Source organism: Physeter macrocephalus, chromosome 1 (genome assembly GCF_002837175.3).
Source record: "Physeter macrocephalus isolate SW-GA chromosome 1, ASM283717v5, whole genome shotgun sequence".
NCBI lineage: Eukaryota > Metazoa > Chordata > Mammalia > Artiodactyla > Physeteridae > Physeter > Physeter macrocephalus.
Window position 1 is genome coordinate 76814106 of NC_041214.2, and position 13125 is coordinate 76827230.

At 43.4% G+C, this 13125-nt stretch overlaps 1 protein-coding gene across 2 annotated transcripts in view; it reads right to left on the minus strand.

Moving 5' to 3' along the window:
- The window catches only part of ABCC5 (ATP binding cassette subfamily C member 5), a 99304-nt gene that overhangs the window by 57723 nt on the left and 28456 nt on the right, over window positions 1-13125 (minus strand). Inside the window, exons 3-10 of one of the 2 annotated variants that reach the window (XM_007119921.4) lie at window positions 11135-11292; window positions 10794-10949; window positions 9985-10132; window positions 4929-5162; window positions 4605-4778; window positions 3830-3977; window positions 747-895; window positions 231-338 (exon numbers count right to left, since the gene is read on the minus strand). In XM_007119921.4, coding sequence (XP_007119983.2) covers window positions 231-338; window positions 747-895; window positions 3830-3977; window positions 4605-4778; window positions 4929-5162; window positions 9985-10132; window positions 10794-10949; window positions 11135-11292 — 1275 coding nt within the window. Of the gene's footprint in view, window positions 1-230; window positions 339-746; window positions 896-3829; window positions 3978-4604; window positions 4779-4928; window positions 5163-5926; window positions 7584-9984; window positions 10133-10793; window positions 10950-11134; window positions 11293-13125 lie in introns of those variants that run through there. The other variant, XM_007119923.3, reaches the window with a different exon arrangement.

The following is a 13125-nucleotide window of genomic DNA, read 5'->3' on the forward strand; positions in this document are numbered from 1 at the left end:
AACACTGAAATTTTGGGAGCCCAGAACTAGGCTGTCTACAAAAGGTAAAAATTCATATTTCTTTGAAGAGGTCCCCTGAGTCTCCTCCACTGCCCCCTTTCTTATCAACTTGCCGAAAGGCTAAAGGTGAAAAAAGCCAAGTGCAGCCAGCCCATGTGGCCCATTGGAATAAAGGCAGCAGTTAGTTTTGCCACGGCTCCTGACACGGAGGAGGGAAGGGAGCCACTTACCTTAAATCTGTCGACAGCAACGGATGCTTCTGAGAGGGACTTTACTGAGAACGGTGTAACTTTCAAAGCAAAAGTCATGGAATTGAAGACAGTCACCACTGTGAAAGCCTGAAAATAGGAAAAGAGAAGAAACTGAGCCTGATGAGGCTATGCGACCAAAGTAACACGACGTCATCAATTTCCTTTCAGGTTTAAGGAGGGCTGTAACTTGACTGTCAAATGTTGGTACGAGTCAGATATATTTCAGATATATATATTTTTAAGGTAGAGTTTTTGAGACCCCTAATTAAAATTCTCAGTGAATCTGAATGAAACAATGACCTGTATTTTCAGAATTAAACCCAAAGCTGTAAAACAACCCATACACTTATTTGGGTACTGGGGCTAAATCCCCACTCTTCCACTTCTCAGATTAACCGCATGAATGAAAAAAATCCAAATCTAGTAACCAGAGGACCAGAGCATCTCTATATGTGGTATTTCTAAAACGTCCCCAAGCCCTGAGGGCTCACTGACCTGTGCTGCTGTCAGATCAAAGCCAAGGGTCATGTGAACAGAGAAGGTCACAACACTGGCGATCACCATCACAATGGGAGCCACACCAACGGTGATGCTCTGAAAGTACCCGGCTTTTTCCAACATCCGACGTTCCTCCTCTCGGATTTCTAAGAATAAAAAGCAAGCCAGTTTCTAAAAAGCAAGTCGAAAGAAACCATGGGATAGTGCTCCTCTGTCACCAAACAAGACTTGGTAGGTCTTCAGCCACCATAGGTTTTAAAACGACCCTGTAACATCTATGATGCAAAAAACTAGGTCAATATGGCCATCAATTACAATCACAAAAGCTGGCACACAAGCTTGAGGTTTGAAATGGATCAAGTCACAGGAATGAATCTAACAGAAAACTGTCACTACTTCTCAGTACAATGATCATCTTCTGCCTTAGTCTAATTGTTTTTGCAAATTTCTTATGTTTAGAAGGAATGAACACATTAATCATATCTGCTAGTGGCAGTTTTGTTTGCTTCCCTGGTTGTTTATTTCTAGGTTAGGTACTTATAAGAAAGACTATACAATGATAATGGAGAATTAAAAAGGAACTAAGGGCTTCCCTGGTGGCACAGTGGTTGAGAGTCCGCCTGCCGATGCAGGGGACACGGGTTCGTGCCCCGGTCCGGGAAGATCCCACATGCCGCGGAGCAGCTAGGCCCGTGAGCCACGGCCGCTGAGCCTGCGCGTCCGGAGCCTGTGCTCCGCAACGGGAGAGGCCACAACAGTGAGAGGCCCGCATACTGCAAAAAAAAAAAAAAAAAAAAAAAGGAACTAAGATTTACTAGGGTGCCTACTGTATGTTGGTGCTAAAACAGAGGCTTTCACACAAAAAGCAGTAAGGGTGATTGGAAGAAGATGAGTGAAATACAATTTTTGTAAGCAGAGTGATTTTTCTTAAATATTTATAAAACTGACAACCTTATTAACAGAGCAACCATAGAGTACAAAAGACAAGGGAGTAAGAAGTATGACAATAAAGCGGTGAGGTATTTTCAAAAAATTTTCAAACATAAAAGCAATTTTTCTGGGAGACTAAGAACTGACCTTTAAAGGTATTACCACTGTCCCAAACACTGGGAAATATATTGAGAGCCAGCTCTCAAGTCATACTTTAAAAAAATTCAACTCATTGTTTTAACACGTATCACATAACTTGCCCGAGTCTGTAATGAGCAAGAATGCTCTTTTCAAGCTAAAACACACAGGTAAAGATACCAAAGTCAGGGGCTGAAGGATCAGTGGAGTCTCAGAAAGAAGATTATAAAACTGAGAAAATTAGAATCTGAGAGCCAGAAGGGACCATCATTGGTGACCCTGCCAACAGGCTTGGCAGATGTCCTGTTAGCACCCAATTGTTCCATTCTATTGGCAACAAACTCACTACTTAAAGAGGGAGCCTAATCCTCTGCTAGACGCTTCTGACCGCTCATCATTAAAGTTTATGAAGTGGACACAATGTTCCTGAAGGTTTAGTCAACAAACCAAGCAGTGAAAATAAAACAGCTTCCTTGAACTGAACACTGTATTTCTATTCAACCCAAAATTGCACCAACTTTTCAACTTTTTTTTACTTTTTTATTTTTTGGCCATGCCACGCAGCATGTGGGATCCTAGTTTCCCTGACCAGGAACGGAACACACGCCCCCTGCGGTGGAAGCGCGAAGTCTTAACCAGTAGACCGCAGGGAAGTCCCCTGCACCAACTTTTTAACTGGATCATATTCAGGTTAGCTCACTGTTAGATTATGGTCAATGAACAGTCATATCCTTTATATTTAAATTAAATTTAAATGTAACTATGTCTTCTCATTTGAACTCTAAAGTGCCTTTATATATTTATATATTTATTTATTTATTTATTTATGGCTGTGTTGGGTCTTCATTGCTGCGCGGCTTTCTCTAGTTGCAGCGAGCGGGGGCTACTCTTCGTTGTGGTGTGAGGGCTTCTCATTGAATTGGCTTCTCTTGTTGCAGAGCACGGGTTCTAGCCGCGTGGGCTTCAGTAGTTGTGGCACACGGGCCCAGTAGTTGTGGCTCGTGGGCCCTAGAGCACAGGATCAGTAGTTGTGGCGCACGGGCTTAGCTGCTCCATGGCATGTGGGATCTTCCCTGACCAGGGCTTGAACCCATGTCCCCAGCACTGGCAGGCGGATTTTTAACCACTGTGCCACCAGGGAAGTCCCCTAAAGTGCCTTTAAATATATTTTTCTTAAATTCACCTTTTTTAGGGCCCAAGATTTCAACTTTTGTTGAGATCTTTTGGAATGCTCTTAACCACTGTGCCACCAGGGAAGTCCCCTAAAGTGCCTTTAAATATATTTTTCTTAAATTCACCTTTTTTAGGGCCCAAGATTTCAACTTTTGTTGAGATCTTTTGGAATGCTCAGCTAATGTGCTAATTATTCCTCCAAACTTTGTGGCATTTACATATGACATGTTTATGTCTGCACTGAATTTACGGATCAGTATCGGGGCAGGCACTGAGAACCTCGTGACTCAACACAAATCAATTATTTGAAAAGAAACCAAATTAAAAGACTCCTGTGAGTGAGTGGCAGAGCGAGGCTCAGAGTCCAGCTGTCCTGACCCCCAGCCTAGTCCTTCTCCCAGCACTACCCCCAGGGTCTCACACCCACCTACCCCTAGTGCACATGCACCCACAGAGTGGTGGGGGCAGAAGTGGAGCTCTCAGCAGCCACTTGATACTGTTTTCTGTGATGTCCTCATGGCCAGACCAGAAAATTATGGGCTGGATGAGAGTATAGATAGGGGGCTTTGAAACTGAATGCTGAATGAATTACTCATAACCAGCTGAGTTATCCTGGGAAAAAAAATCACAATTTTCTCAGGTCTCAATTTCCTCATTTGTGAGATGAGGTTATGGGTGCCAGTCTCTAAGATCCCTATCAACGTAAAGCTCATAGGCTATTATAAGAACATAAGGTATTATGATCCTATGACATTAGGATTCCCAGTAGCTAATGTGCTCAGGGAGCACAGAAGCCAACATCCTTCTACCATATACACATATGAAGTCTTTAAACTCACTTTGTACACTCTGAGAGAATGCTTTGACCCAGGCATACATTTTAATAAATTTAATGTAGGTGAGGACTTCATTCATCTTCTGGACACGGTCATCTGTGATGGTCACACATTTTCTCCTGAAATATGCAGTGATCCGCGATACAAACATCTGAAAGGAAAAGCGATGTCATGCCAAGTCAGAGCTTATTCAGAGTTAGAACTGTTTAGTCTTTCTGGGAGATAAATCCACTTAAGATTATTATAAATAAAGGGAGCATCCCGTAGTTGCACTGCTTTTTAATAAAAGTGGTCTATTAAATTATAATCAAATAGTATTTGACTCTCATCCTTTGGAAGAAAGTTAAGACAAGTAAATATTTGTCCTCAGAGTAATCACAGATGTCTATGCTACCAAAGGGAAGCGGGAGAGCCATATCAGTTAGCATCACCTTGAGGTGGTGTGACTCAATCCCTCCTGTGTTACCTGGGAGAAGCAGGGTTCACCTGCTGACCTCCTTCACTCACACTCCCTCTTTTTAAATCTCACTTAGGAGCTACTGCCTTTATTCAAGAGACATCTGACGTCCTCTGAAGTCAAAATGCTGCCTGTATGGACTGAACACTGTCTAGCTCTTTCTAGACATTTCCAAACCAGGTACCTGCTTAAAGGAAATTTCCAATCAAAGATGTGATACCTCGGTGGTGCCTACTATATATAGCCCAGTGGAAGTAACTCATCTGAGTTACTCATCTGAGTTAACTCATCTGCCAAAATACAGTAAGGAGGCTTACTCACCATTGCAGGATAAAAGAGGATAAAAACAGCTGATCCCAGGAAGCCTGTTGGTCCCAGAATAATTACATTATAAATCATGCCCAAGATGGCAATAACAGGTCCTCCAGCCAACAAGCTGCCAACGGCAGCTGCCTCGAACATCCTCTGTCCATCGTTGGAACACAGGTTGATGAGCTACAAGACACAAAGAGCAGTGAGTAGACACTGCGAGGACGCAGGCACTGCCTCGGGAGGAAGAGGAAGGACAGAACGGGGACCCAAGGGAAGGAAAGAGCTCAGGTTGGGAGCTTTCTCTCTGCCCTGAAGCAAACACCCCTCGCTCACCTCACCCATGGACTTCTCCTTAATGTTCTTCAGCTTAAGGATCTTCTTAAACGCCATGGTCAGGATGGCCCCCCGCAAGCGGACCCCAGTTCGGTAATTCAATGCCCACGTCAGTGCAAGTGACCAAGAACGCACGATTTCTGTCAGAAGGAGGCCCAGGACTAACAGCAAGCTGTACTGGAGGTTAGACTCTGTGTCCTGGGTGTACTCCAGGAGGTGTTTCACCACGAAGGCCTACAGGGAGAAACACACACCACCGTCAGCTTCTCCACAGCACTCACACGCCACGCCAGTTTTATGTTAAGTTAGAAAGAGGAGGCAGCTCCACTGTACAGTGATAAGTGCCTAAGCAGAGAAAGACCTTCTTGGAGGACCAACTATTGCTGACGGTCCACCTGCAGCTATTTACGCAGAGCAATTTGCAGGAGGTAGATCTAATTTGAAACTATCTTCCTTCAGGACACCACCAAAACCCATACTCTTTCTAATGTAACATAAACCTGTCCATGAGCTGAAATTCATTCTCAACACACGGTCATTAAAAAGTATATATTTGACCTTATTCCAGTATCTCCACACAATGATACATTTCTTTACATGAAATTAAGACCCTTTCTTTTTTTTTTTTGGATCGTTTCAAACGTGCTTATTTGATAAAAAGGAACAGTGTACCTACAGTTGGACTGGGGAAGAGTGAGAAGTGCATTTGCAAAACATTCCTGAAAATAAACATCAGCAGTTTAATAGTACAGAAGAGAGCAAATAAAGCTTACTATTCAAAATCCAGAGACCCTCCCAAGGGCCCTCCCACACTCCCCACTCCCTCCCAAAAACAAAAACATGTTACCTCAGGTAGCACATGTCTAACACCACCTGCAGGGAGGGAAGGCAGCAGCCCCCAAGAACCACCGAGTGCCACCTCCAGCTCTGAGGTCCTGCAACGCCGGAGCACACACTCACACGAGGCACATTCAGCAACAGGATTAAATACCAGGAAGTGGGAGGTAATGTACTTTTATTGAAAATGAAAAAAATAAAAAGTACCATCTTCAAAGAGCATCTCACAGACACTGTACAACAGGAGGAGCATTGCGGTAACATACATGGGAACATACAGAGTCGAGTTATACAGGGCTAGCCAGCCAACAGGTCTGGCCTCGACTGTTGTTTTAACTACACACAGCGGAAATTACAGCATAGAACCAATAACTGTTTCCAGAGTCCGGAGTAGCGCATCAAGCTGACAGCACTTAATCGGTTAGGCTCCTGAAGTTGCAGTTAGTCTGCAATAGAGGAGATTCTCCAGGAATAAAAACCTTGCTGCTAAGGAAAGAGAATTAAAAAAACAAAAAACAAAACTGAAAATTCCCCAAAAAGTTGACTCTGCTTAAAATCACTGGTGCTATTGGTTCACTAGCCTGTGAGGAGTGACCTCTGCTCTGGAGGGAATACAAAAATCTAGGCCTCAAGGAAAAACGGGTGGCATCCTTCAGAGTCTTTTCGAGTCCTTGCAGCTAAAGTTGACCTTGCCAAAAATGAAACAAAACAAAGCACAACAAAAGAAAGCCAAATCAATCCCCCTCCCTGAAGGAAGAAAATAAAATTAAGGAGAAACCCATTCACCCATCTACACCGATCCTTATAGCAAAGGGTACTGTAGCTGGAAACCAGCGCTTGAATGACAGACAAAAATGGAGGCCAGAAGCAATTGTCCTGAAGCAGCTAACGCTGAATTCCAGATCCCAGACTCTCTCTGGGTAAATCGGTATTTCTTGTTTTTCCTGAGAGGAAATTAATATCAGATGTTGACTAGAGCCTAAGAGATTCCCACCAATCAGATTTATGTCAAGTCTCAGTAAATAACCTGATCAAATAAATAGGAGATTTCAGATTCCAAGAACTATTGTATCCCATCTCTCCCCTCCCTCGGATTTTTAGGTTTTATATCCATTGCTTGGGTCACCACTGCATACAGCTGGGTTGTTGGTTTACTAGCAAGAAGATTGGCTTCTTTTCCAGTATGCAATCCAAAATGTGGAACTGAGTCACTGAGTGGCAGGGTCAAAACCCCATTTTCCTCACGTGAAGCAACTCAGTAAGATGGCGGTGCAGTAAAGCATTTTCTCACACACCTCGGCACTGACGGAGCAGTCTCCAAAGGAAGGCGTGAAAGGACAGCAGGTTGTAGTTTGGGGTTCCTTCCTTCCCATACCTTTATTGTGCCATTTTTCAGCACCAGGTAATAGCATTAGTACCTCCCAGAGAGGAGGAGCAGGGGGAAGGTAAAAGACAAAATGAATGCTTACACTATGCAAAACTTTCAAAGGGGAGGGAAAAGAGGAAACAGCAGATTATAGAATTTCCAACACATAGGGGGTTTTTTAAAAACAATTACATTTCAAACCATTTCATATGGAACAAAGAAAAAAAAAAGGTTTTCATGAAAAATCTAACCAAAATTTCGTTTTAAAAGGTTACAAATTAATCATTTAAATTTAAACAAACTGGGAGAAAACTCGAGACTGTCAGCATAGTTGTCTGGCTGTGGAAAGCATTCCCAGTGAATAAACATTACCTTACCTGAACTCTTGGCGAGAGATTCTGCCCAGCTTGACTCTCTCATTCTGACCGCAGAATACAGCCATCCTGAAAATTCTAAAGAACAGCTTCTGTCACTGGTTCCACTACAGAGATACTCCCCCCAAATCCAGATCCTGACAGCATCAAGCAAGCTGCAGCTGGAGAGAGGTTGGAAGGGTGGGAAACTTACCTCTCTAGAGGCTTTTCACTGTCCTTTCCCCAAAAGGCCCGTGAGCAGAGTTAGCATTCACCAAGAGATAGCACTGCAGGAGGGAGCTGTCTCTTACAGATCTACAGGGCGGATGCTAATTCTTTACACACAAATCGTAGGTCAGGCCTGGTCTTTTAAAACTGTTTTAATCCAAGAAGGCCACAAAGCATCTCTGCAAGTTTAGCAATTTGGTCACTCATCGTAGGTCAGGACCATACCCTTAGAGATTCTGGCTCTCCATTAACACTATGGTGACCCTTGGACACCGTGCGCAGAGCACTGGTCCACTGGCATCACTGAAACCTTATATCATCTTGATCATTAATGTCCAGCCCCAGCTGGCCAGCAGTTAAAAAACAAAACAAAACACAGTCACTTGATTGTGTTTTATTTGCTCTGCATATGGCTACCAAGGTTCAGTGAGACCTGAGGGGAGATTAAAAAAATATATGGTATCTGGGGAGTCAGATCTTACGTAGATTTCTGTAAGAACAGTCTAAGCCAGTTTGAAAGCCTTGCCATATTAGAAAATGTGCAAAAATCTAAAATGGATGTTCTTCCAGAGGATTTAATTCCACAGATGGAAGGTATGCTCATTGCTAATACTAATCTCAAACCCGATCCTTCAAATTTCCAATTAAAAAGAAATTTGTCAGAATTAGAGTTCCAAAAAAGAAGTTTTCATTGCTTACAATTTGAAATCTTTTTTCATTAATTAGAGACACTGTGGATGGGACCGTTGCTTTCTTGATTGTTCTAGGGGAAAATCTCCCGAAATAACACAGGCCTTAAGGTGCTCTTCCTCAAGAGGGTGGAGAAAAGGAAAAGCGTGCTGCTGTTTTCCTATTAAAGGAAGGCTCTCAGCTTTCCCTGGCATCTAGAAGAGTTTACTAGAGATTAGTATTCCAGTGTGCTGTGCCTTAAAAGAGAGATAAAGGAATATGCAGATGCTCAAGTGAGTGACTGTAAGGCCCCCCAAGCTGAACAAGCATAAGAAACTTTTTTTCCCAAGTAAAAAATTAAAATCCCAACAATCTATGGAATTTGGGGGGGGGGGGTAGGTGGGAGGAGCCAATTAAATTCTTGCGTTGGCCAAATGGAATCAAGGAAGCCTGTATACCGTGCTACCCAGCTGCAAGAATTCTTCCAAAGATCAGAGCAGCCACCAGCCCTGTAGTGAAACAATGACAGAAGCTCTTCTTGGGGGAAGCTGGTCCTACGAAAACGTTTGCCATTTTGGTCAGTGACATGATATTCAGTTACATGGTCCCTCTTACTTAAAACTTATACAAAAGTATGTTAGTTGGTCAATTAATAAGAAACCCAATACCAGAAAAGTAGTGTTCTCTGCTCCAGAAAAGAGATCAAAACTTTTAAAAGGCATCAGACATTAAAAACAAAAACAAACGAACAAACAAACAAAAAAAAAAACAGAAAAACTGCAAATTAGTTTTACCTAATCACCATGCACCTTAGGCCCATACTTACCAAAACCATGAACCTCCAGCTTACCCACACACGGAAAACGCACAGATTAAGGAGTACTACGGCTCCGATGCCTCAAGGCAAATATGTAGAGAATAGATTTAATCAAAGTCTCAAGTGTAAGGCAGCACAGCAGGTGTAAGAAACAGGCGTCCAGAAAACAGCGTGACCATCACTCTTCTCCCCTACTCTGCTTCAGCAACACTAGGAAAACCAGGGCTGCAACCCCAACACCTGCCACACGGTTTACACTATAAACCAGAACTTGAAATGGACTTCAGGTTAGCCTCTAAGAACCTCAACAGTCCTCCAGCTTCTTGAGGGCTCATGTGCCACAGAACCGTCAAACATGTGACAACTCTGCCCCCAGACCTTCAGTGTGTCACCAGCACCAACGCAACAGCCTACGCCACACAACACTGCTCGTGGCTGCTCACGGAACTGTGAGACACCTTTCCCGAACCAGGACTGTCGTTTCGTGTCGATACGCCGCAAAGCAGCGCGGCCCTGGGCAGAGCTGGAGTCATTCAGCTTCACCCCCACCCCAGGGAAGCAAGCCAGGTCCGCTTCTCCTCTGGCAATGCGGCCCTGTCCTCCTTCCAGTTCTCACAAACCACCATTTACCCCAACATCAACTGCGTCCTTGCAACAGACCTGGAGGCATCTCTAAGGCTGCTAACTAGCCCAAAGGTGAGGGCGACCCCTGCAACAGAACAAGAAGGTTACAGCTGGCCATGGCTGGGGCCCTGGAGACTGTCAGGAAGGATGGTTAGGACTTACTGGTCCACTGAAGCCAGCCAGCTGCGTGATCATCAAGCACACGATGGAGAGGATGAGCCTGGTGCGGCAGAAGGTCCACACAACCCTCCGGAGGGAAGCAGCGTCTGGCCCAACTTCATGCAGCTCTTCTTGCCACAGTCTCTCTAGTCTTAACAAGGGCACATGTCCTCCGTCACACATCTCTCCAGGGAATACGCACACACACCACCCCCACCCCCGGCCTCCCTCCTGCCACCATTCACACCAGTCTCTCCTTTCAAGTTATGTACAGTCTTCACCTTCTGGGGAAGAGAGACCTTTCCTGGGTAACTACATATTTACCCTGTATAGGGAGCCTCTCAGGATTCAGAAAATGATGAGAACGAAAGTCTTTCCTTCCACCCAGAAAAATTATCCCTGAATAGAATCTGCCTGTGGATAAGAACTTCCTTCCTCAAGGGTCCCCAACCCTTTCTGAAGGATCCTGTGGTAAAATGTAGAGTCGTAACTAGATTTTAATCATGACAATCGGCTACCACAAAAATGTATTCTGTCACAAGGCAGCAACATAATCTCCCTGCAGACTCAGGAAGAGAAGCGGGGCTGAGAGAGAGAGAGAAAGCCCGTGGTTAAAACAGGATTAAAGATGATATCGGAGATAAAGCAGAAGAGCAAAGGGAAAGTCACCCCCAGGCTACCCTCCCTCCATAGGATAGCTCAGATCCTAAAAGGACACAGAGCTCTGGACTTGACACTGCTGGACCCACACTCCTAGCTCAGGCCCTACACAACCAGTACGTGGGAGATGAGGGTGGATCAGAGACGCCTACCTTCTACAGTTCACCTCGGAAGACTCGTACTTGGACAAAGACCACACGTCCTCCATTGAGAGGTCCCCCTTCTTGTGGGCTATGCGAGCCAGAGGAGAAAGCCAAGAAAAAGTCATACAGGAGAAGAGCCCAGCATTGTCCACTGGGTGCTGGTGTCTGAGGAGAGAAAACCCAAAGCACAAAATTGTCAACACACGTGGAGAGGCTAGCCAACACTTACAATACAATGTTTAGTATACAGAACTCCTGGCTAAACCCAGGTTTTCTCCAAATAGTCTAATCTTAGCCCGAATCATTTCTGGTGCTTCACAGACAAGCCACTAACCAGCAGAACCTCTTACTTGGAAGTGGTCCGGATGGGCTTCAGAGCACTTAAGCTATGATGGTACTTTCCCTTGGGATGTTCCTCATCCAGGATTCTGAGCTGAGAATGCATGGAGGCATCCAGGGAAAGGCCCTCAGCTCGGGCTGCTGCTTCCAAGGCATCTTGGCAATCCAGCTGTTTCAACAGATAGGGAGGGAAGGTAAAAGCACAATTAATGAACATTAGAAAAACAGAGAGTACCAAATCTACCTGACATAAGAGCTCAAACTGCAAACCAGATTCATCTCACCCAAGAAATCCCAAGGGTCAGGAGGTTAAACACTAACTTGTATGATATGAACTTGTTAAGGAACATTAAACCAGATACTTAAAATTTCTAAACTAATAGACTTCATTTTTTTTAGTACCTTCAGAAAAATTGAGCAGGAAGTACAGAGAGTTCCCATATACCTCCTCACCTCCCCCCTCTCCTCCCCGTTTCCTCCATAATTAACATCTTGCATGAGTGTGCTACATTTGTCACAACTGACAGCCCAATACTGATATATTATCACTAACTGAAGTCCACAGTTTACATCATTATTCACTCATTGTGTTGTATATCTTAAAATTTATATTTTTATCACCAAAATGTTTTATCTTTCATTTCCCAATATAGACTGAGAGTCAATTACTAAACTCCTAACTGCAAATTCTATTGCCCATTTTCTATGGCATAAACTTCACAATCCGCCCCCCCTCCGATTATCCGCCCTGTCATGCAGAAAAAGCCGGGATGCACACATGCCTCCTCTCTCTCTCTTATCAGCAATAGGGAGAGCAGAAGTGGGGCTCTCACCCTGGCTGCCCCGCTAAAGAGCTCCTACCCAGACATCTGCAGCATGAAGCAGAAAGTCTCATGGGTGGAAATACAAAGTTATACGTATATTACTATAAAGTTTATAAGTACCAATTAATCATATTAACAAAAATGCATATAATTCAAAGTCTGACTGTGGCAGAAGAGGGTTGACCAAAAATCTGGACACATCTATGCCCATTTACTCTAAAAGTAACCCAAAGTCACTTAATTTTTTAAAAATGTTTATTGAAGTATAGTTGATTTACAATGTGTTAATTTTTGCTGTACAGCAAAGTGATTCAGTTATACATATATATATATTCTTTTTCATATTCTTTTCCATTATGGTTTATCCCAGGATATTGAATATAGTTCCCTGTGCTATACAGTAGGATCTTGTTGTTTATCAACCAAAGTTACTTTTGCAGTTACTGTTGCAGAAACATAAGCATTCTTTTCCTCAAGTAAGGATTATAAGGACCTTATGCTTTTCTCACATTCTCACAAATATTTCCAGCAATTACTGTGAACTACCAAGAAAGAATAGATCCCCAGATCAAGAAAAAGTTAAGTGGTGCAGCACCTAACACACTGTGCCTCACACAAAGTGGAGTCTCTATTTTGACACACCACCTCTTTTACACACAAAACAGAGGCAAGTCAAATATTAAGGATTTGTGCCTGGAGGTCACCTGCATTCCTATGTGGCTCTCTCCTCAAATACAATAGCTTTAGTTCACAGCATACTTATGAATCTTCAGATAAGTCACTGCTTAGTATCAGGAAAGTACACAGCAACTGGGAAGCATTTTTTCCCTTTTGTCAAAGGCAAGGCAAACTTCAAAACAAACTCTACCTTCAAGAGAATAACAACAAAACGTGACAAAGGAGTCAACACCAAGAAAAGAATGAACTCATATAAAGTCCTTAGGTATAAGGTGAACACTTATTTATGGCACCTAAAAATGAACCTAAGTCTACTGAGATTCAAGTACACAACAAAGGTTTTTTTGTTTTGTTTTGTTTACGTAATATTTATTTAACCTTTAAGCTGCCCATAACCACAAGGGGAAGAAAAGAAAACCACTGGATTGAGAAAGCAGAAAGACACACTAAAAATACAAACATACTCTCTATAAGGGAGTAGAAACTGAGAATACGTACAG